Source organism: Uranotaenia lowii, chromosome 3 (genome assembly GCF_029784155.1).
Source record: "Uranotaenia lowii strain MFRU-FL chromosome 3, ASM2978415v1, whole genome shotgun sequence".
Taxonomy (NCBI): domain Eukaryota; kingdom Metazoa; phylum Arthropoda; class Insecta; order Diptera; family Culicidae; genus Uranotaenia; species Uranotaenia lowii.
In genome coordinates this window covers 202,473,305-202,498,784 of record NC_073693.1, presented here as the reverse complement: position 1 = coordinate 202,498,784, position 25,480 = coordinate 202,473,305, and the positions used below count along the sequence as shown (strand labels likewise).

The window sequence follows — 25,480 nt, the reverse complement described above, 5'->3', positions numbered from 1 at the left end:
AAATGTCCGCGTAAATTTTCTGGACTTACTTTTAGTTTAATATTAATCATATTTTTGTAAAGTATCGCAGCGCTTATGTAATAGCTATAGCATCGGTATGAAATTTGCTTTCTGGTGAATATAAATTTAAAAATTGCGGAAACCTTGCGTTAATATACTCAAAATACGGTGTAAAGTTGAATTTGAGAGCAAAAAAATCTGAAAAAAGTAGAAATGAACTTAAAGTTTGACCTTTGAAAATTCGTCGAAATACTGTGTTTTGTATTTTGAAAATCTAAAAATGCGAAATTGTGCCAAATTACATCCACTTAATAATTCATCTGTTGTTACTTAAACATTTGTGAGGGTTCATGGGTTGAAAAGTACGGTTTTCACACCACTTTTTTACATTTTTTGTGGTCAAGATCTGAAAAAATTCATAAAAAATATATCCGTATGTGCAACGTATAGCTCCTAGCTTCAGCTTCCATGGACACTAAGTGATTTTTTTTAGCATGACGTTGCTGATCTACAGTCTTTTTTCCGAAGCATGTTTTCTCGGATTTTTTTTCATAGACTCTGAATATCGGAATATTTGTTGTATTTGAATAATGTCTGAGAAACATTTCTGAGTTATATTATAAGGTTTACAAAACTATGAATTGGTAAAAATCGGTTGATAAACAAGAGAGATATAGCGATTTTGAGCGAGAAGTCAAGATCTGATTAGGGAGTTTTTTCCTTGGGTTTTCAAGGTGCGTGCATAAAAAAACTAAAGTTGCAGATTTAAAGATTTCAAGAATTCTTTGAGGGTCCCCGAAGAAATTGTATTATTTGGATGCAGCTGAAAAAAGTTACAAGCCACCAAACTTCCAATAGTGTCATATTGACACTCAAGAGCGGATTAAGGTTTCCCACCTTTTCTGACTTTTTCTCTATTTTCTCTGTTTTTGGATTTTGGTAGAAGATATTAAATTTGAAAGACCTTCCTAACAATATTTTTTTGTTATCACGCTTAGCAGATTATTTTTCGTTTTTTTTTTCTATCCCTAAAAAAGGTAGAAAAGGTGATTGATAACTTACGCATATGTTTAAAAAGTTTTAATGGGAGTACAGTAGTTTCTCGATTTTATCACTGTTCGATTTTTTCACTACTCGCAAAATTCACGCTCGATTTTATCACGGTTATTGTTTTCGATTTTATCACACTTTTCCATAAATCATTTTTTTTTTCTAATCTTTTTTTTTATTGAAAATTTAACAAATTAATACAAATAATTAAACCTACAGTTGTGTTTAGCCACCGTTGTGTTCTACATTTCATTGTTACTGTTTTCCAAATTACATAGCTAGAAATCGATTTTTTTTTACTATTATTTCACAAGATTACCATACAACAACAATTTAAATCATTTCAGATTAAATCAATTCTACAACTGAGTTAAGTGAAAAAACAAACACTATTGCTTTCTTTGCTGCTTTGATTTAGATCTAGCACGCGTTAGCATACTCTGTGCCAACGAGATACTAGCCGAAGGTACTGTTTTCACTGTTCCCGAATCCGACTCCGAAGAAGTTTCGGATGCTGTTCTACCATCAGTTTTCATTTCCGTGCGTCCACGTTTTGTGCGCTCCGATGAAACCTTTGAAAAAGCTTGCTCTTTATCGCCTATCGCAACGTCCAGCTCCTCCACATCTTGTTCTGCAATTGTTTCCACATCTTCTCCCAAACTAGGAGCTTTTTCTTCGTCTCCAATCCGGTTCCCTCTATCACTGGTGCACTGTATCGAATCATTTTGGATTGCTTTTGTTGTAATATCCGATGTGTTCCGAGCGCACGATTCACCGGGGACTTCATTTTTCAACAAAGGCTTCGGCATGGTAATGCAAACGTTTTTTTCCTGAATCTTTTCTACTAACCGGCTAGAACCGGCAGCAACGTCACTATATCGCAAGATATTCAAGCGATTGTTCACTGTCACGCGTTTCGGGCAGCCAGCCTTGATGTGCTCGGAACTACCACAAGCGAAGCATTTATTTAGTAAGCCATCGTAATAAACGCGTGCTTGGAAGTTACGCACATGTACCGTCGAGGGAATTTCATTTTTTATTTCCATGTGTATACCTCGAACTGCAGTCCATATAGGAAATCCGGTTTCAGATCCATATCTCTCGCGCACCATACGTTGGATAGTTCCAAATTTCGAAAAAACGTCTGATAATTCCTTGTCTTCTATCTCCGGTGGTAGATTAAAAACTCGCACATATCTCAATACACTACTTGCTGCAGAAAATGTCACTTTTGTAGAGGTATTATCGTCATAAACAAAGTCCATCGAAGATGGCAACCGTTGCAGCGTCTCCTCTAGCTGAGCCTCCGACTTGAACTTTAAGTAGACACAATGTTCCTTGGGCTCCTTGTACATCGCCAAGAGGTTCGCCGAAACCAAATTCATGTTATGTCTCAGAAACTGAAATATTCCGGAAATCGATGACTCAGCTTTTCCAGGCCCAAAAAAGATACGCAGCGTGTTGGTACGCGCTTCCTCCATTTTGGCTACCATTATCCTGCACGTTGATATCTACTATTGTTTGGAACAAAGGAGAAATTTTAACAGTAGCTAGGCTACACACGGCAAACAACGACGTCGCAGCAGTAAAAAGTCGACTACTCGGCTAGAAGTCCAAACACCAACTGATATCACTGTTCGATTTTTTCACTACTCGCAAAATTCACGCTCGATTTTATCACGGTTATTGTTTTCGATTTTATCACACTTTTCCATAAATCATTCAGAAACCATTTCCAAGAACTTAATGTTTATTCAAAAGCGTAGAGCGTCTTTGTTCATGGTATTTTTCAAGGTTTATGTTATGGTATAACGCATTAAATAATATGAAAATGTCATGTCACGCTATTGCTAGTGTTGTTATTTGTGCTTGCATAGCAGCTCTAAAATATATACTTTGTTGGATTTTTAATTATATAAAAATGTGGGTGACTGTAAGCGTTCAAGAAAAGAGATTAGGTTTATCTGATTTTTTAAATATTCGTTTATTTCAGAGGGTGCCATGTGCAATCCTGATTTTGCAGCATTTAGTGTATTCTGAACAGATTTTTTTTTGTGAAGATGAAATTCTTCTAGCTTTGCCATAAAATATGTAAATGGGGTTTTGATTTTTTCTTTCTGCAAAGTATGAAAAGGAAACGATTATCTGACCATAAAGCAAATTTCGAGAAACATACTTTTAGAGTCTAAGTTGTGCAAATTTCAAAATTATTATCAAAAAGGTAACTTTTTCAGTTCATCAAAGATTAATGTGAACTGAAGATTAAAATATTAAATCATTAATTGGCAGAAGATAAATTTTTGATACAGTTTCTTTGGATTCTTTTTTAAAAATTAACGTAAGAAACAACGACTGTTGAAAAAAATGAACTGAAATCAATCATTTGTGTTTAGTAAACTTATGTAGATTACTAGCACAATCATCTTATGATCAATATTGATTGATCCAAAGTGTATGCGCTACATCATACGTTATAATCAATCATTTAAGACGATAAAATTATATTTTTCCCCTTTAACTTTTAGTTTCGCCAAATTCACGGTTTCGTCATATTCACGGTGAAATTTTTTTTGAGCGTGATAAAATCGAAAAACTACTGTACCTGAATCCAATTTAAATAAAAAAACACGGGTAAGAATTATTAAAAAAACATTACGAATGTTTTTACCAAAAGTTATCGAAAACATTTACAATCTACATGATATTCGATCACAACAGTTTCCCATTTTTGTTCCGATTCACCCCGGAAAGAAATTTGTAAAACATTCGATGCATTCGTTTGAAACACAAATTATAAGCATGATTGTTCGTTCGAGACAATCGTGTTAAACGAATCGTTCAATGCTAGAAAAAATGATGTTGGAGCCTTTTATTAGCAATCTGGGACTGTATTCCAGTTAGTGAATCGATTCCATTTCAGATGATCGGTTAGCGGAGGCTTATTATATAGGTTCGCAATAAAAGGGACATCCAAATGAAAAGGACACAGTTGTAAAAAGCGGGTCATTTTCGAAAATTTAAATGACTTCATTTTTCTTATCAAACTACTACATATGTCCACTTTCAGTCAAAATTCATCAGAAAAAGTATAAAAAAGAAAATTAATTTTAAAAATTTAAATACTGAAATCCTCTCCATCTGTGCAAATTTGTAACGATTCGTTCGTAAATATTGTTTATTTGTTTGATTATTTGTTTGTTGTTTTATTTATCCTTGCAAATTAAGATACAATATTGTAGTTGAGATAATGAAATCATTAAAAAAATGTATGAGTTGAATCAATTTTTTAATAAAATTTTCAAAAACCCGCTTTAGTTCTTTTACCAAGTTGAAGCGTACTGAAAAATGGGGTGAATCGGGAAATTTTTGTTCTTGATTTTTTTAAAGGTACAAAATGTACCTGTTGACCAGAACAAAACTATATCTAAATCCAAGGGGAAAAACAATAAAAAAATTAGATTTTTATTTCTATTTTCGTGTTCTACTGTTTTTCATTATTTTCCACAATCACTTTTTCTGACATTTCCTGATTAACCCTTCGAGAAGTGGGCCATGTTGGAAAGTTTTGTTAAATTTTGTCACCGTTCGAAGCAGTTTGAATTATTTGTCTTCCTTTCTTCACAAAAATCATGTTCAGAGAATTTTTCACAATATATCAAACTTGTAGACATAATTGTTGACTAAGTTTATTTAAATTTATTCAAGCAATCGAAATTAAATTGAATTTATATTTCTTCTACGCAATAAATCATAGAACGCTTTACTTCTAAAAGGAGAAAAAATAGTAAGCAGATTGCATGATATTTAGATCATAACAATTTTTTCATGTATGTTCCGATTGCCCCCATTTTACGGCACTAAAAATTTCCATCTTTTCAATCTGTTTGGTTGATTTTTTTGCTGATCTGGTCAATCCAGAGTTTGAATAAAAATTTAAGCATTAATCAAAGGAATTTAAATGTCTAATATTTTTGAAAACTTCTGTCTAGGATCTCGCAAAAATTAAGAGTCAATCATGAAACTTTCACAAGTCAATAAGTAACTATGAGGTTTTCATTGAATAATCTGTCGTACTTGTTGACAAATAAGTGATTGCTAAATTCTCATTAAAAAGTGCTTAATAACTTGTGTGTAACTCAAATCCCAATAATATTACTATAACACACTACCGGCCAAAAGTTTGGCATCATCCCTTCAAAAACATAAAAATTTTGATTGGCCATATCTCAGCCATCTTACATATTGGAATTCTTTTAATCTCATTCAAGAGATCGTGAGCCAAACCTTCTTTGTATGTATATAAATAAATGTTAATATTAAGTTTATATGACTTAAATTTAGCTTAAAGTTGGGACATTTTTCAAAAACCGAACTTAAAATTCAAACCCGATCATCTCAGGGTGGGGTGTCTACAGTCTTCAAAAAAAATCATTTTTATATCACGCGTATCTCTATTATCAAACAACGTATTGTTTAGCTGGTAAGCTGATTTGAAAGCTAATGAGTTGAACTTACTTTATGGACTTTTAGTTGAATTATTTTTAAAGACTAGCTTCTTTAGAACTTTAGCTAAAGTTTCACGATTTTCTGATGATTTTCACCTAATAGTCCCACAGTTAAATAAATATGCAAGTTAGTTTTGATTATAAATTTGAATTGAAAGCTTTTGACCTGCACTTATCTATGAAATAGTTATTAAAAGCTAAAGTTTTGCAGTCATATGATTTATGTTATCACAAGTTCATGCTTATTTAAAAACTAATGTTCTAGTTTTGATTAACGTTCTGATGATAATCATTTGTGACTTTTTTCGAGCTAAGCTTCTAAATTATGTGCAATTTATAAGCTTCCAAATAAGCCAAACCGATCTGCCATAACTTGTAAGACAACCAAAAAATGGTCAAAACAAATTTGCCTTTTTAACAGTTAGAATATTTGATGAAAATCATCAGAAAATGCTCAAACTTAAGCTAAAGTTGTAGACCGGTAAGTCTTCAAAAACATTTCAACTAAATATCCATAAAGTAAGTTCAACTCATGAGCTTCCAAATCAGCTTACCTACCAGATAAATAATGCAATGTTTGATAACAGACATCTGCGTGAAATAAAAATGCATGTTTTAGAACTTAAGTAGCTATTTTAAATATTTGAAATACATTGCCAATTCTTCGCACAGAATTAAAACAAGTGATTTTAAAAAGTATGAAGAAAGGGTTCGAATGCAACTCGAATTTTGAAATTTGGTTCACCCCATCCTGAGATGATCGGGTTTGAATTTTAAGTTCGGTTTTTGAAAAATGTCCCAACTTTTAGCTAAGTTGAGGTCATATAAACTCAATATTAACATTTTGTCATATACATACAAAGAAGATTTTGCTCACGATCTCTAGAATGAGATCGAAAGAATTCCAATATGTCATAAGATCGTTGAGATATGGCTGATAAAAATTTTCTTGTTTTTGAAAGGGTGATGCCAAACTTTTGGCCGGCAGAGTATGTCTATGTTCACTTAATTTTGTATGGTATTTAACCTAACGGTCACAAGCTTATTCGAATGCCAAAAATTTCATCTCGAACTAAACTTCATCTCATAAACAATGATTAAAAAACGAAAAAAAATCCAAATTAATATCGTATTACATTTTTTGGCAAAATTTCGTAAAATTTTTTTAGAACACTACATAGATCAAAGGTGGTATCATTTTGAACAAAGCAGGGCAAGTCTCGTTTTTGTGGGACGGATGGCAATCTTAGTCTAAATTGCTATGGGAGAAATCGTGAAGTTTTGAGATAATTCTAAGGTTGCTCTGAATATCCCTAGGGCTTCCTTGAGATCTTTTTGATCGAGTTTCTGTAGATATACTACGTTCAAATAAATTAACAATTTAAGTATGTATTTTTAATTTAAAATATGTCAAAAATCTTAAAAAGAGAACGGAATTTTTTAATTTCCCATGATCTTTCATTACGTCGTATGAAACAAACAAGGGGATGAATAACGCCCAGGCATTTAAATCCCAGGAAAAACAGGAAGGAAACAAAATGAAAACTAACAGTTTTATTCAAAAAAAAATACAAAAACAGACCCAAACTAGTCGCAACTTCTTGCCATTTAGAATATTTATAGCCTGGTCAACATATTCTAAATGTGAAATATAAATTTTAAAGTTGTTTTGATAACTTTTGCAGCAGTCTTCTGTGTATTCTTAAGATGTTTCATATAACGTAATGAAAGCTCACGAAAGATTTTTTTTGGTGATTTTTAGGTATTTTCTGAATTATGCGAATCAATATCACATTCAGCAAAGTGATCATGTCGGGATAAATACAAAAACCTGGTTAAAAATCCCTCGAGGGAAAAAAAGTAATCAATAATTTTCACAACTCTGAATATTTGAATTGATGACATTGACGACTCTCTGTAGCCATCATTTTATTTATTAATTGATTAACTAGTCGTAGGAGAGAGTTGAGTGACTTCGAAGGGTCGTCTACGAGATTTTTTTTATTTTAGCTTGTTTCGTTTATAATCATCACTATGCATGGAAGAGGAAAGGATTCCACCTCTTAATTCGAATATTTTATCATAACGGTGAGCTTTCTCTGGAGCCACCATATTTTAAAATATTTTAAAACTTTTATATTACGTTTATTTTAAAATTTCCAGTGGTTTTCAATGATAATTTATCAAACTTAAAAAATCCAAGTTTTCTTCTGGGTTACCCTGAAATTTACTATTTACTTCATTTGTTGTCCAATGAGGGGAAACACACCCCAACTTTGAACATTTCTACGGGGAATGCGTCGCCAGCGATTTGTTTCACCAGAAAGGTGAAAGAATTAACGATTAATTTTTGAAAATTATTCGAAAATATGTTAGCTTTCCAATTTACAGACCTTTTGTGATATTGTACCAATGTAAAATTATATTTAAAAGAAAAAGTTAAACAAATCTTACATTCGGTGGCTGCTCGGTGAGGGCCTGGGTGTAGCAGGTCATCGCCTCCCGCTTCCGTTGGTTGATGTGCGCCAGAACTCGCTGCTGATGCATCGCCGCCAGCTGGTGCTTCTCGGAGTTGCCCTCTTCCTCAAGTGCCTGCACAGAAGTCTAGAATGTTACGAATACATTCGGTTGTTTAATTAAAACGTGTCGAAACTCATGTCAACGTTTTCAAAACTACTAATTAATATAATCTTAATCATCGTATCATTATCAATGTTTCATTCCATTCCAACTACTGGTGGTGTTAATCTAGTGCAATCAACTACTATTGAATAGTAACAAGTTCGATTCAACTACAGATTTTGGAAAATCTATGACATGATTTTGCACTGCGTTCTACAAACAACTCCAATTACCTGGAAGCGAGCGGTCATTCGCTGTTTGAAAGTTTGAGCAGATTTAGGATCGGCCAGACGCATATCCTGGTACTTTTCTTCGAGATCGGACCAGTCCTTCATCACGCGAGTAACCTTTTCGCGGTGGCTCTCCTCCAGCCTCTGTTGTGCTTCCTGAAATTCAGCGTGCAAATTCTACGAACAGTATAATAATATCGAAAATAATCCTACGAACCTTGAAGTTTTGGTGCTCGTAGCGTGGATCGAAGTGGGTGAAGTACGGATCGGGAGTCGGGATGGCCGTGACCGGGGTCGTCGGAATGTCGGTCATCTTTTCGGTCGAGTACGAGGAGGAGGTCGTGTAGGAGGAATCCTTTCGGTCCTTGCCCATCAGCGACTGGGGCGTGCTGAAGCTGTCCCAAACCGCGGATCCAGTGTCGGGTTCCTTATCACTGTCAAAGTCTTCCTCCGAATCGTACTCATCATCGTCACTCTCGATTGGCTCATCACCCATCATGTCCTCATCATCGTCATCATCGATATCGTCCTCGTCATCGTCGTCTTCCGAGTTGTCAGCTTCGGTGTCATCCAGCGACGGAAGCACCTCGGGATCTGCCGGCAGCACCGGAAGGTCGGTTTTCTTCACTTTCATCGGAACTGCTTGAACGAGAAAGATAGAGAATGGGGAGAAAAAAAACACGAAATACACTCATTAGAACGATTGCGATCCAAATGACCCAACATTAAACGTTAAAGCGAGGCCCATTTATCAGGCGGAGCGTGTTTTGCTTTTCATTTCATTCAAACGTTGCGCTGCTGATGAAGAGGATTTTGGTGAAGTGAGAAGGATGCTTCATTAATCTCACTCTAAATAAACTTCTGGATGACTTAAGGAACGTTTAGTTGCAGATTTTTTTTTTAAATTTTTAAACGAAATGGCCACCAAAATTACTGATTGGGAGAATGTTTTTTTTTTAATATTGTAAAATGATTCTATCAGTTTTTCAAAGATCTTCAAACATGCAAAAAACTAAAAAAATATATCTAAAAACTGTTGTAATAAATTTGACTGCTAAGGCGACGGTTAAATCCCGCACATTGTAGTTGATATTATTTTCAATATTTTTGCAGTTATTGTTTTTTTCTTTTTTAGCCATTTTTTAGACAATATTAGAACTGATGTTAAGTGGATATCTCAAAGAGTAAAAAGCTTGATGCCGTACATCGAGCTAGTTCTGTTGCGCCTTTACAGCTTCAAATTGCAATATGCAATGACCTATAATGCTTTCGCAATACGAGTCGTGTTCCAAGAATTCCAAACTGAAGTGTCATCAGCGAACAGAATGGTTGACAGAAGGAGAGTAGTAAAACGAAAGATTGGTAAGTGATGGAACGATTCCACCTCATTGGGCAAGATTGACGCTTTATCTCGAGTTCATGCTGTTGACTTGAAAATTTTGATTGCATAGTCTGAAAAAAAAATCAATTTTCAAATCCACTTCGAATTACAAATTGTGATTTCTTGTTTTGACTTTAAAAGTCTGATGTGTAGGTTTAAAAACTCAGTTTGAACTTCGGAAAAAATCTTATTCTTAATTTTTTGTTTTTTAAGTGGGTTGTTTTACGGCTTTCAATCTCAGGTTTTTACTTATCCAATCCTTGTTATCATATTTTGATCGTCCGCTGGGATATATTTTTATTCAATTTTCGGCATATCGGCGAGGGGTTAAGAATTATTAGACAGAAAAGAAAGATCAAAGCTAGAGCGCTTTGGATAGAACAAATTGAATGCTTTCACTTCTATCTAATAATTCTATTTGAAATTTTCATAACTCACCGAAATGCCCTGCCTTGTCAGCACAAATGTTGCACCGTCTTTTCGCTGACATTTGGGATACTGCAACATTCCCCGCCGACTGGATGCAGGGTATCCTTGTAAAGGTCCCGAATAAAGGAGACCTGACCTAGTGCGGTAACTGGCGTGGCATAACTTTGATCTGTACAACTCTCAGAGTACTCTGCAAAATGATCCTGAACAAGATCCAGGAGAAAATCGACGCCGAAATGCCAAAAATTAAATAAGAATTTATCCAATACTTCTAAAATGAGCATCAAAGCTGATCCTGATATTATAATTCAGCACATTGAAGACGACCTAAAACTGCTTTCAAAATATTTCAATTCAAACCTACTTTCACTTAATTATACAAAAACCAAATACATGTTGTTTCGTTCTTCACATAAAAAACTGCCTCGTACTAATGACCCAGCTATGAATGGTAATACGATTGAGAGAGTTAGTTGTTTCAAATACTTAGGAATTTACTTAGATGAAACTCTTTCATGGAATCGTCAAATTGAACACCTGGAAAAAAAAATTACTCCTCTTTGCGGTGTTCTTTGGAAACTGAGAAATTTTGTTCCCCAACATGTTCTCTTTAAATTTTATTTTGCGTTTATTCACTCTCATTTGAACTACCTTGTTATGATATGGGGAAGAGCTTCTTTGTCTCACTTACAGAAACTTCAAACGCTCCAGAATAGATGCTTGAAAAACATCTTAAAACTCCCTTTGTTATTCCCTACCTTTCAGCTATACTCTTTAAGAACGCATAACGTTCTTCCAATATCTGAACTCTGTGATTTGCAAACTGTTATATATATCTATGATAATCTACACTCAACTGAAAATATTCAAAACCTCCATTTTACTACGGGGTTGCGAACTCATAACACTCGCCAGTCAGATTTCTTGCAACGAAGCCGATCCACAACATCATTAGGGCAAAAAAGAATTTCGTTTATTGGACCTACTAAATACAACACCTTACCAACTGATATTAAAAACATAACCAATCGTTCCATGTTCAAAACCAAAGTGATACAGCTTTTGAAAGAAAAATTGAACCATTAAAACAGTCGATCATCAACCAGTCTTTGTTTTGCTTACCTTTTGCATATTTGTAGCGTTAATTTCTAATATTATTATTCTTTAAAAAATTGTAGTTTGTATTTTTATCTTACTAAATTATTGAACATAACTTGATAAAATTAGTAAATATAATTAGTGTAATAGTAAATATAGTATAATGAATCTCTTCAAAGGAAATTATTTTCCATTGAGATTCATATTGTTGTCAATTTAGTTAAATAATACATTTCCTCGCACGACATTAAACAATTTTGTGTTCTCAGCATGATTAAAATTTGCTCGCGTTAACTTTTATTATTCATTGCTGCCAGACATGCTGAGAACAGTAGCGTCCATTACCAGGGGGCTCAATTGAGCCTTTTGGTGTGGGGGAGTGTGGTGGGCCGCTACAAAAAAAAAAAAAAAAAGCTCCATACTGTTCAAATATCTCGCAATGATGTTAATATCTTTTTAGACAACTGTTCAGTTTACTTTAAGCAGGTTGATTTTCGGCTTTCAGTTTTCAGGTCTTACAAACATCTGAGATTATACGGATAGAAACATATCCAGGTAAATAAAAATATTTTACTCGAAACCTGAGACTGAAAACGAAATACCATCCAACCTTAAGTAGATTTGGGTAGGGTTGTGAAAAATCTAGGAAATTCCCAGTGAGAGATCCAAAAATAACTGGTAATCTACTATTCGACAAATTCATATGGTAAATCGTTCAACGAGTTCTGGGGTATCTAACAGTGACCAAAAACTTGAATTAAAGTGAAGATGATTTAATCTATGAAAGTATAGAATTTATCAAGCGTGGGTAGAGAGTTTCTCAAGTGCTATACGAAAATTTCAATTGCAGATGTGATAAAAAATAGAGAAAAACTCATTTGTCTAGTTGAATATAAGACAGGCCTTTGTTCAATGCTACAAGGTAGAAAAGCGGCCACCGCAGTGGTTCAAAACTAAATAGTCGCGATTATGGGCTGTTTGAAGCCTTAAACGTCAAAATAACTGGATGGTTTGTTCTGCAATGCTTCATTATTTTAAAATGCGCATGTTTTGTTGTAGTTTTTTCCTGATCAATTCACCTAAAAGTGAGATAATATTTTTTTTTTTATTTATCATCTAATCTCAATATCGTCTTCATAAATGTTGAAGACCGTTTAATTTTGAAAAACTTTGTTGAAGACGGCAAAGCTCTAACTTTTGAAACATGTTTAAAGGCTTTTTTTTAAAATAATAAAAAGAAAAACATCGATTACCATTTCAAATAGCGAGTTTCAAGGCCTACTTTGTATGAAAGAGTTGTGCATTTGAACAGGAAACAGTTCAACTTTTATGAGCATATAATTTCCTTTGCATGTAGGTACAGTAGAATCCCGCCTATCCGAGCAACCATGTTCATACAAGATCCATATATTCACCGAGCTATGTGCCCGAATGATATGCGAAACCAGCGCAAAAGCAGCTAGCTATTCCTGTCGTTTTGAAGCAGGGTTGCCAATGCACCTGATATTTGAAGGCCTATGATAATCTGATAAGCCTCTGTTTTGTCCTGATTTTTGGAAGTTAGCCTGATTTACCTGGTTTTTGAAGTTTTGTACAATTTTATTGAGCTATATGTTTCTGCTTATTGCTTAACCTGAAATCGCCTAAAGTTATGCTTTATTTATTTATTTATTTCGCCAAACATTGTAGGCTACATATATAATAACTTAAAGCTAGGGACTACAATTTTCAAATAGGCTTAATAATAATGATTTTTGTTTACATTTTCAAAGTCAGGTTCTTCGGTGCCTGTTACCGTAAAAACCTTTTTTCAGCTGCTGTTTTGACATAGTAAAGTCTATGTTCTCATAATATTTATTGTAACTATACATTAAACAATTCATTGGACTATATTTTCCATAATCAGTTCGAGTAGAGGTTATAATGAAAAGATTTCTTGTTCTTAAATGACGGCAAGGACAATAAAAGTTTAATTGATTTAGTAGATAAGCAGACTGAACGCGTTGATTAATTATGTCATTTACAAAACAGATTGCAGCAAACTCTCTTCTTACACTTAATGTTTCAATGTTAATAAGCAGGCAACGTGATTCATAGCTAGGTAATTGGCTCTGAGACCATCCTAAATTTCGTAAAGCGAATAGAACAAATTGTTTCTGGACTGATTCTAAACGGCTTTTATGTGATATTTGAAAAGGCGACCACACAACGCTACAATACTCAAGAATGGATCTAACATAAGCTGTGTACAATGTTTTTATTGTGTATGGGTCTATGAAATTATAACTAAAACGTTTTATAAATGCTAACATACTGTTCGATTTCTGAATTATTGAGTTATAGTGATCTACAAAGGTAAGTTTTGAGTCCAATATAACTCCAAGGTCTCTAATCTTGTTGACTCTCTCGACAGGATCATCTCCCAATTTGACAATTTCATATGACTGACATTTTCTTCTAGTAAATACAATATTTGAACATTTTGCCACGTTAAGTTTGAGCAGACTTTTAATGCACCATTCGTTAAATACATTAACTTCGTTTTGAAAGATTCTGAAGTCTTCTTCGCTATTTACTTTCATATAAAGCTTCATATCATCAGCATAAATTAGCACATTCTCTGCTTCTCTGCTTAAACCGATTACATTCTCCAAATCCTATGAGTGAGACTTTTGTGCTTCAACACTTGAATCGTTCACATTCGTAAAGTTCAATCGTCCAAAGCACATATATGAAACTGACTTAACTGTATACCTATATCGAATTTCCAAGTTGACTATGCACTACTCTATGAGAAAATATGAACTTCATTTGAACTTTATGTGATCTAAATTTTGTTTAAAAATCCAATTTTAAATCTGATCGAGATTGAAAAGTAATACCAGATCGGAAATCCAAAATAATCAGAAATTTGGGGTTCAATTCCCATAAATAGCATTTATTAGTAATAAATTTCTCTAAGTTCTTGAATTAAATTTTGGATGTTTTTGTTAAAACTGCATGGAAACCACCCATCATGAAAACATCACATTCTTCTAGCAAAATACAAAAATTTATAAGAATATCATTTTTACGTTACCGGATACATGTCAAACAAATTGAAAATTTAGAATTTAGAAATTTAAAAATGACTAATGTTACTTGCGCAGAGAACAGACCTACACGTTTGATTAAAATATCTTCAGAAAATTGTGCAGTATTTGAAAAACAATAAAAAAGCTTTCGAAAAATGACGTGAAAATAAAAATAAATAAAATAATTAGGCTTATGTGTCAGAAGAATGAATTGGGTTAATTTGTGCTAAATTGATAAAAAAAAGGCATAAAAAATAAATGCAAATAATACTGATGGGCAAAGTTTCATATTCATACTCATTTTACTACAGTATGTAGAGTATATAGCAGCTTGAATGGGATTTTTTTAGCATTTTCTAAACGATTGCAGTCAGTGGAAACAACTATCTACGTTTATGTATATGTTACATCAAGTAGAAATATTCCAGAGGTAGTAAATAGTAGAAAGCTCTGAGTTTGAAGAGAGTTTTCTGCATCAAATGGAAAAACGATCGGGTGATATGACCCTTACATCTCAGAATCTAAAATTAACGGAAATTCAACCTTCTTGAGTTCATAGAAACGTTTTTAGGACTGGTGTGCAAGAAAACGTGGAGCGATTCTTGGTTCTTCTCACTTTTTGGTTATTTTATTTTGATTGTCGCTGAGATATATTCTTATCAAATTTTTGAAATTCCGGCGAGTTATGAAATTCAAAGAAGAACTTTTTTTTGTTAATTTGGTTGATTGATACCTTTGTTAAGGACCTTTTCTCAACATTCAGATTTATAAATCCTGTATAAATGCTGTTACTGACTATATCAGTGGTATTCTAACACTTTATTTGACTTTTAATCATCATGAGAACGTTATTTAAGAGCTAGTAAATTTATTGAATTTTTTTTATTTGCTGTGCGAGTTTTTTTTATAGAGGTTAGAAATCCACGGCGAGATTAATGATTGAACTGTCAATCGAAATCCCGAGAAAAAGTAAAAAAAATTCAATAAGTGGAGACTGAGATAATAAAAATTGTCATACCCAGTTTTGCTTCAAAGCCGTGCACAAAAACACACACATGCACAAATGAACAGCTTAGTAAATCATCGAGCTGAATCGATTTTCGGGGGAAAAAAATGTTGGCAACCCTGCTTTTAAGGCGGATCTTTAGCCTAATCTACACTAGGAGACGGATCGTCTCGAAACGGTCTCAGCGTCTCCCATCTTCTTTGGGACACACTGAGGCCGTCTCAGGTTTACAACAACAACAACAGACAACAAAGTTCGTCTCATAACAAACATCGCAGTTCATGTTGCCTATGTTGCGTAGTGTGTACTAGGCTTTTTGTATGCGCGTGAAAAAATTTCGGAAAATTGCCAATTTACCATCTTTAAGTAAAGTAATTTTATAAGTAAAACATAACACATTCAAATGAAAATATATGCTCATGTAAGTTGCGTTTTCAAATCCATATTCTGTATCCAACACAGCAAAAAAAAGTAATGATAGACGATTTCATTTCCTAGTGGAGAAGATGTAGTATTAGGGATTTCTGTTTCAATAATAAATCATAAAGCTTAGTTCTTTTAGAAATGGGACAGTTACGAATGCGTGTATCTCAAAGAACTTTCGTTTGATCTAAAAACTTTCTATGAAGGAAATGAAGGTAATCTTATGATAATTAATGAAAAAATTATTTATCGTTTTTTTATAAGAATAAATTCTACTTTATTCTTGGTACCTCCCATCAGCTAGCGCACACTTATTTCAGTCATGATATTGATCAGTTTTTCAAACTATTACTTCGTCTAATCTGTATTTTAGGTGGCTACATCCTCTTGCTTCAATTTCTGCTAATTTTCGGACCAATAATTCTCTTTTAAAAGAAACTGAGGGCAATTCAGTGGATACAGATGTTTCGAAATTAACAAATTTGATTATTTTTGAGCCACTGTTTTAGCGTTTTAATGGAATTTCTGCTGGCAAAATCTGGCTATAACGAAGTAAAACCATCATGAGATTTAACTTAAAGTAGAATCGGTTAGTATAGATCGTAGTTTGCGAAGGGTACATAAAAGATTACTCTTTTTAGGCTTTTAAAAACAGCGAAAACCATAGTTTTCGTTTTGAATATTGTTATTTCTTTCCACAGGAGCAGAATTTTGGCAAATCATAATATTTTATACAAAATAACCAGCAAATACATACTTTTATATACTTGGGACCTTGCCACGAGCAGACATGGTATAGGATTCAAACGCTGGAATTTGTTTAAAAAAGGGTATTTCATAAGTTTTGTCGTTCATCAGAAATCATCTGTCCCATAGCCTCGGAACCGGCTATACAGCTTATGAGCTCTGGAACTAGCAAAAACTTAGTGTTTGAGGTGTGGTTTGAATGACTCATTACCAGGCAACACTTTCAGTTTATCGGAAAAATTTTTTTTTGGGAATTTCCGCGATCTACCCTTAGTTTTTCGCTATTTGAAAATTAAAAATGCTGGTATGAGACTTGATTCCCTGATGACCCTTAGCCGAAGTTGCCGATCATATGCTTCACTCCAATGCTTGATTTGAACTTTGTGGATATTTTTGACAATATTTGCATAATTTTCCACCACTCACATACAGTAATTCTTCGAATAATCAACGGTTTTGTCAGCTATCAACTTGATTATGATGGATTTTGAGTGAAACTGTGTCAAATTATTTTTTCCTTTTTCTCTTGCATCGTAAATATCTCGAAAACGCGTGATTTTTAATTTTTGAAAAAAAGGTCTGATAGTACTTTTTACAGGCAACAAAATGCTGCCAAAATTTTGAATGTCCGGTTACTAGTAAGCGAGCTATTAGCAAAAGAAAGTGTCCCATTTCTAAAAGAACTAAGCTTTATGTGAATACGTCGTTTGGTGTTATATCACAACTTTCAATATGATATCGCATCAAGTAGTCAATCTTTTCTCCAGTTGACACTAAAATTTTAATTATTTCAAAAAGAAAGGAACGGATTATGGACCTCAGCTGTATTTTTGTTTGGCTGATAAGTACTACCAAATTTATATAATAATGTATGCAAACCAATAGCTTCAAATATAATATCATTATTTTTCATTTTTCGGAAAATCGACCCTTTTGCATAAGGGGTACAAAAAATATTTATTGGTTTCAAACATGCGGATACATCAAGACGATGTAATATTAAGTAACATTCGCAACTCAAGATATGTGCAGTTATTTGATGTCAGTGCACAGTGGTACAGAACATCAATCTAGCGGAACTAAATTAATAGCGCCCAGGGATGAAAAGATAGACTTTTGATGTCTTCGACAACATTGCATAATTTTACAAGGCGCAAATTTTGAAATAAAATATAGAGCCGAGGGGTCCACCGAAAGTAAGATAAAAATGCTAACTTTTTTGCTAAGCATTTAAGAGTTTGGTTTCTTGTACAGAGTTGTTCACCGAGAATAAAATCCACATTGGCTGATGGTGCGAAAATTTGCGCAATTCGATACACTTTTCTTTGAAAATCATTAATATTTTACACTAAATGCTTTCTACAGCGCTTCAGCAATTTCAAAACACATCATAATGAACGATTGTAGATTTTAACTTTTTCCATCTTTGTTTCGAAGACTGGAAATGGTTTTGTCTTACCTACAACGTTTCAGATTGAAAAAACTGTTTTTTAAAGGTTTTTTTTTTAATTTCATTGTAACTCCTTAGAATTAAATTGTAGAAGTTTGACTTGTTTAGCAAAATTATGTATTTTGTTAAGATGAACAACTTTGTACAAGAAACTAAAGCTCTAAAATGCTTAGCAAAGAAGTTAGCATTTTTATCCTGCTATCAGTGGACCCCTCGACTCTATATTTTATTTCAAAATATGCGCCTTGTAAAATTATGCAATGTTGTTGAAGACATCAAAAGTCTATCTTTCCATTCCTGGGCGCTATTAATTTAGTTCCGCTAGATTGATGTTCTGTACCAGTGTGCAGTGTGGAGGTAGGCTTAATAGCGGTTCGTTATCCAAACATACGGGAAAATTGAAGCCTGAAAACATGCTTTTTTTTAAATGAAATTACTCGAAAAATACCATTTTATATCAAGATATTGTGATTTTATCTTGAAGAAAAATGTGGATTTTAAGAATTGTTACAACTTTCTCATACAAATTAGGTCTCGAAACTCCCTCTAAAAAAGTTTAAAAAAGTATAAGTTGATACTCTGTTTTTGTTGGATCTAGAATCGTGTAATAACTCGAAAACTGTGGTGATAAAAGAGAATTATGTGATTTTTGTGCCGAAGGAGGATAATCTGATAAATTAGCTGTAACTTATATTAAGGGGGGGGGGGGGGGGGGGGGTTAGGGTCTAACGGGTATAAAAAAAACACCATTTTCACGATTTTTTTTCTAGAGCTATCGTTCAAACAAATGTATTCAAATTTTTTGCATTATACAAAGCATTGTTAAAAGAACATTTAGTAATTTTTTCGTAGAAACATATTGAAAAATGAGCCGGTGACGGAGCATTTTCGAGGATGCCTTTTAGAAAACAGGATTTGCGGTGGACACTGTATCTCAGCACAGAATCATCTGAAGTCAAAAAATCAGAGCAAAATATTTTTAATAGATGTTTTTCTGGACCCCAACGTTTTTATTTAACTTAAAAATATTTTTATGAAATTTTTGTGGCTGTTTGAAGTAAAAACTACGATTTTTCACTTAAAAATCCGCCATTTTTCACCCCTAAAATCTCCCCAAAGTAAAAAAATCAAAAAAGAAAAACGTGGGGGTCTGGTATTTTATATGTAGAAAATATGTTCCAAATTTGAAAAGAATCGGATAAGTAGTTTTCAAATGGCGATGTCCACGGACTTTAAAAATGTGCTCTCGAGAAAAACGCGTTTGAAGTTTCTGCTCTTGCTTTCCTGCAGTGTTAGATAGGAGGAGATAAAGGCCTATAACTTCTACAGTTTTGCTTCAATTGACTTGAAAATTTGACACAACATTCTTGAAATGTTTTACAATAAGAAAATAAAAAAATAAAAAAATCGATTTTTTGAAAGTGTTAGACCCTACCCCCCCCTTAAATTAAAAGTTTAATAGGTAAGTTTAAAAATAATTTTTAAGGTCAAGGTTCAGAGAACTAAAATGTAATATAAAATGCCTTGTGTTAGAAAAAGGGTGGTTCATTGCAAGCAGTGTTGCTAGCTTTGTATGGAAATTTCAAATTCTCAAATATTTATGCCTCCCATAACTTTTTTTTTGATTATTTTGGCTACAATAATAATAATTTTGGAATCGATCTATCCAGTCATGAAAAAGCACAACGAGATTTTATTTTGTATGGAAACTTGTATGGGAAAATAAAATTTTTCATTCAAAATCGTCAGAAATGTACTGAAAGTTTTCAAAAAATATAAATTAAGATGAACAATATTCCTTGATTCATGCAGTACAATTCATGTTATCAAAGCACAAACCTAATTTGTACCTCAGAAAAGATAATAGGTTATGTACATTTTTCCTTTTTTTTTTTTCATTTAAGCGTTTTTGACTGCTTATTTGAAAGCTGTGTAATCGTAGGATGAGATTGAAAGATCTCAAAAAATTGGTTTGCATAGCCAGGGAATTTATTGATTTATAAAACCTTTACAAAAGCATTTCATGAAATTATTAATAGCTCTAGCAAGTAAAGTCTGCCATTTTTTATACTTTTCAATGGATTTAGATTTTTCAAATTTTGAAATGATTATAACTGCTTGAAATACTTAGCAGCTTGTCATGTTAGCAAAAAATGAAGCTTAAGAATAGTCAAAACCAAATATCAAAGATCAACTTCATTTCAAGCTTATTTGAATCTTTTGGATGATGTAATGTGCAAAAATTTCTTCTACCAAACAAATGTCCATACACAATTGAAACGCGATGCGCTAATTCAGAAATCAACCAAATCATCTAAAATTTTACACTTATGCTCGGTGACCCAAAAGGCATCGAAAGAACGTATAAATAGGAGCAAATATTCATTTGCTAGTGGTTCATACTATGCATTGTAGATGGCGCACGTGATGCCTAAAAATTAAAGTCGATGAACTTCTTCATTGGACGCTATTTCAAAAAGAACGTAACAAAAATATGCAAATGTAAACATAAAATTGTCAGACAGCTTAACTGAAAAATTCATCATTTTACAATCATCAATTCAAAAGCTATTCACACATCAAAGTGTTGCTTTTTTTCGAATACACTCCTTAGTAAATACACTTCTTCTAGAAACATTTTAACCCTAAATGGCTCTCAATTTCGTGATGGAAATTTCTGAAATTAATTTCAGGATAATGGGACTATGAACAAAATTTCTTCTACAAATCTTCAGTTTGAATATGACCAATGAATCGAGGCTGAAATTGCGATTATTTCTTGATAAACACATGTAGTAGAGAAGCTAAACAAAGTAGTGCAATGTTTTCGAACACACTTATATTGTTTTTTTTCTTCAAATTAGTGATTAAGTTAATCTTCCGGGCTCCGCCGGGAAAAAATTCACATATCACACGAATGCTTTTAACTTCCTTAAACATGTCCAAAAGAAAAATCGTGCGCATACTTGCGCACTCGAGCTATTTTCTATTTTGAAATTTAGAATTTGAGCGTATTTTTATTTATTTATTTATTTATTGGTCACTGTCTACGGCAATTTAATGTCATACAGACTGATTACTTAATCTTATCTTAAAACTATCCTTACTTACATTAAAATCAAAATATACATACACTTGGTTGAACAATTTACTTGATATGTCAAACGGGTTATAAAATTCGTTCCTACCATAGTTGTTCAATCTCAGAGGCTCAAAACCCCGTAAGGAACGAGAAGGGACATGAAATGGTATCATTTCCACGAGGCTAGCACTATCAATATTACCGGATATGACGTCGAATATAAACAGACGACGAAGTAGTATAATACGTAAACCAATCGGTTCGATGTTTAAGATTCCACATCGAGCATGGTAATTTGGAAGGCGTTGAGGTTCGTTCCATGGTAGGTTTAGGCAGTGCGTATCTATTTATTTATTTATTTATTTATTTATTTCGCCTACAATAGGCTACATATATAATAACTTAAAGCTAGGGATTACAATTTTCAAATAGGCTTAATAATAATGATTTTTGTTTACATTTTCAAAGTCAGGTTCTTCGGTGCCTGTTACCGTAAAAACCTTTTTTCAGCTGCTGTTTTGACATAGTAAAGTCTATGTTCTCATAATATTTATTGTAACTATACATTAAACAATTCATTGGACTATATTTTCCATAATCAGTTCGAGTAGAGGTTATAATGAAAAGATTTCTTGTTCTTAAATGACGGCAAGGACAATAAAAGTTTAATTGATTTAGTAGATAAGCAGACTGAACGCGCTGATTAATTATGTCGTTTACAAAACAGATTGCAGCAAACTCTCTTCTTACACTTAATGTTTCAATGTTAATAAGCAGGCAACGTGATTCATAGCTAGGTAATTGGCTCTGAGACCATCCTAAATTTCGTAAAGCGAATAGAACAAATTGTTTCTGGACTGATTCTAAACGGCTTTTATGTGATATTTGAAAAGGCGACCACACAACGCTACAATACTCAAGAATGGATCTAACATAAGCTGTGTACAATGTTTTTATTGTGTATGGGTCTTTGAAATTATAACTAAAACGTTTTATAAATGCTAACATACTGTTCGATTTCTGAATTATTGAGTTATAGTGATCTACAAAGGTAAGTTTTGAGTCCAATATAACTCCAAGGTCTCTAATCTTGTTGACTCTCTCGACAGGATCATCACCCAATTTGACAATTTCATATGACTGACATTTTCTTCTAGTAAATACAATATTTGAACATTTTGCCACGTTAAGTTTGAGCAGACTTTTAATGCACCATTTGTTGAATACATTAACTTCGTTTTGAAAGATTCTGAAGTCTTCTTCGCTATTTACTTTCATATAAAGCTTCATATCATCAGCATAAATTAGCACATTTGACTGCTTGAGAAGACAAGTTATATCATTTACGTATAAAATAAATAATAGGGGGCCGAGATGGGAGCCTTGAGGTACACCAGAAGTGACGGAGATACTTTTTGAAAGTGAACCATTAAATCTAACAACTTGTGAGCGGGTCGTTAAATAGGACCTTATCCATTTCAGTAGGTGTGAACTGAATCCTTGTTTATTTAATTTAAAAATTAACATGGGGATGTCAATGCTGTCAAAAGCTTTACTGAAGTCCGTGTATAAAGCCTGAACAGAACTACCGCGATCCATACAGCTAATATTATAGGTAACAAACTCCAGTAAATTAGTGGCTGTAGATCTTCCTTTAACAAATCCATGTTGCTTTTCAGTAATGAGAGTTTTAATTTGGTTATATATTTTTTCATTCACTAAAGCTTCGAAAAGTTTTGGTATGCACGATAAAATGGCAATGCCCCTGTAATTTTTTATGTCAGATTTTTTCCTGACTTAAATATGGGTACAAGAAATGATTCTTTCCATACTTGAGGAAAAACACCTGATTTCAATGAAGAGTTAAATAGAAGAAATAATGGCATACTCAGTTCATTTACTAGATTTTTTAAAAGAAGTGGAGGAATTCCATCAGGCCCGGGCCCTTTAGTGCTGTCTAAGGAGGAAATGGCTTTACATATTTCTTCAAGGGAAATTGATTCGACTACAGTTAATGCCGTTGAATCAGAGAGATAACTAAAAAAGGAAGTATCACGATCTTTCTCGGAAAAACTAGTGTAAACAGTTTGGAAAAAGTCGGCAAATAGATTACAAATTTCGTCGGAATTTTGACCTTCTATGCTGCCAAAGTGCATGCGAGTTGGAAAACTATTGTTTTTTAATTTTGTTTTAACATATCTAAAAAAGTTTCTTGGGTTCGATTTTATGTTTTGCTCAATTTTTATATTATAGTCTTGGAAAGAAGTACTTAAGCGTATTGCTAGTCGATTACTGGCTTCTTGGTGTTCTAACTTAGTGACTAATGATGGATTCTTTTTCCAGTTTTTATGTGCCTTCTGCTTTTTATTTCTTAAGTGCACAAGCTCTTTCGTGAACCAAGGCGGATTTTTGTTATTATTTGTTCGTCGCTTTAATTTTGTTGGAACAAATTCTTTGAGAATATTACCAAGATTTTTGTAAAAAATCTCTACTTGATTGTCTGTTGAGTTCTCAGCTCGGAATATTGTTTTCCAATCAACAACTTGTAATTTTGTTTTAATCATATTATAGTTAGCATGGAAGAAGTCAAAAGTCTCTATAAACTCATAATCATCTGGTAAACGTTTTTGATCAGGACATATGATTGAGAATTCGATAGCAGTGTGGAAGACCTCGTTTTTCCAAATTGGATCTGAAGCTTCTACAACGCAAAAATCATCAGTCAGATTGGAAAATAATAAGTCCAGATAGCGGCTACAGGCATTTTTTACATGATTTATTTGATTGAGACACAACGAAGCCAAATTATCAAAAAGAATTTGCAGTGTTTCATTATCACCACAGACCGGCAAGAGAATGCTTTCATTCTCTTCATCAATTAAGAATTGGAGACTTGATTGGTTAAAGTCGCCATAAAGGTGAATTTTAAATTCAGGCTCAAAATTTGCGAACATTTCAGTAATGTCAAATAGAAACTTTTGAAAATATTCTTTAGTGGCATGTTCTGGCGGAAAGTAAATCGACCCGAAAATATGCGTTTCATTGAAGATGCGGGCTTTGACCCACACCTGCTCGAAATCTTTGTGTTTAGCCGTAGGAATGAGCTCAGAATCGAAGACAGAGCTGATTGCCACAACCTCAGGAATCGCTTTTGAACTGACTCGAGTAGCTTCAATCCTCCGATCGTGTTTGGTGCCCAGACTTGAATATTGTACTCCAATCCACAGCGAACAAGCGAGCAATATAAAGCTTTGAGAGTTGTAGTGTCACTGAATCCTTTGGTAATCCTGACCAAAAATCCTAGGACTGTTTTTGCTTTTGCCACCCGTTACAGCTAAATGTTCCTTGAATGATAGCGACTTATCTACAATAACACCGAGATCTCGAATAGACTCAACTTTTTCAATAGCCACGTTATCAGCTGTGTATTGATGCAAAATTGCAACTCTACTTCTGGTGAACGAAATAATCTTACATTTTTAAGATTCACTTCCATCATATTCACTTTGCACCAAAGCATAAGCTTATCGAGGTCCTGCTGTAGTGACAGGCAGTCTGTTTAGTGAGTTATTGAGCGGTACATTTTGAGATCGTCTGCATAGAAAACTAATTCGGAATCGATAAGTTCACAAAGGTCGTTCATGAAGAGGTTGAACAAAAGTGGACCCAGATGGTATTGCTCCTTATTTTGTTTCAGATTGCGAGCATGTCATGCATTTACTTTGTGTCATACAAACTTTTTTTATGGGCTTGAATTGTTTGTTTAAAAAATGGTATTTTTCATCATTTCTGATAGTTGATCGGCTGGTTTGCTTCGAGTTTGCTTGAAAACAAACATTTTCTAAGGGTGCGGCAAATGACCCTAAAAGACCAAAATTAAGAAATCTCAAATTTTGGTTAAAAATAAGTTGTGTATACTTGAAAATAACGAAAAAAAGATTTTTTATCTTTTTAAAGAGAAAAACAGATTTTGACCAACTTTTTCCATAGAGTACTCCTATGTGGCGTCCGATTAACGAGCAAGTACTGTTTATTTTTAAATAGTTGTTCTGAGTTGTTTTTAATAATATATTTAAAAATTATTAATAAAAACGTTTTTATGTTGAAATGAACAGTTCATCATATACATTTATATTATGAAATTATTTTATCGGCTATTCCAGTGAAATGTTGATAAAAAGTTTTTCAAATTTAAATTGCGCTTCCGCATGTTTTCAACATCTTTCATCTTATTCTTATCTTCTATCCGTCTATTATCTTTCAATTCAATTTAATCTTTAATATTCTTTCTCAAAGAATATAACATTTCCACTGTAATAGCCAAAAAAATAATTTCATAAAAAAATCTTATTTCTTTTAATTTTTTGGGTTTGAATTTCTATT

General features: G+C 33.3%; 1 protein-coding gene across 3 annotated transcripts in view; it reads right to left on the bottom strand.

Moving 5' to 3' along the window:
- The window catches only part of LOC129755331 (amyloid-beta-like protein), a 427,746-nt gene that overhangs the window by 19,268 nt on the left and 382,998 nt on the right, over nucleotides 1-25,480 (bottom strand). The window contains exons 6-8 of one of the 3 annotated variants that reach the window (XM_055751765.1): nucleotides 8,625-9,049; nucleotides 8,411-8,584; nucleotides 8,010-8,159 (exon numbers count right to left, since the gene is read on the bottom strand). In XM_055751765.1, coding sequence (XP_055607740.1) covers nucleotides 8,010-8,159; nucleotides 8,411-8,584; nucleotides 8,625-9,049 — 749 coding nt within the window. The remainder of the gene's footprint in view (nucleotides 1-8,009; nucleotides 8,160-8,410; nucleotides 8,585-8,624; nucleotides 9,050-25,480) is intronic. The other 2 variants (XM_055751766.1, XM_055751767.1) reach the window with 2 other exon arrangements.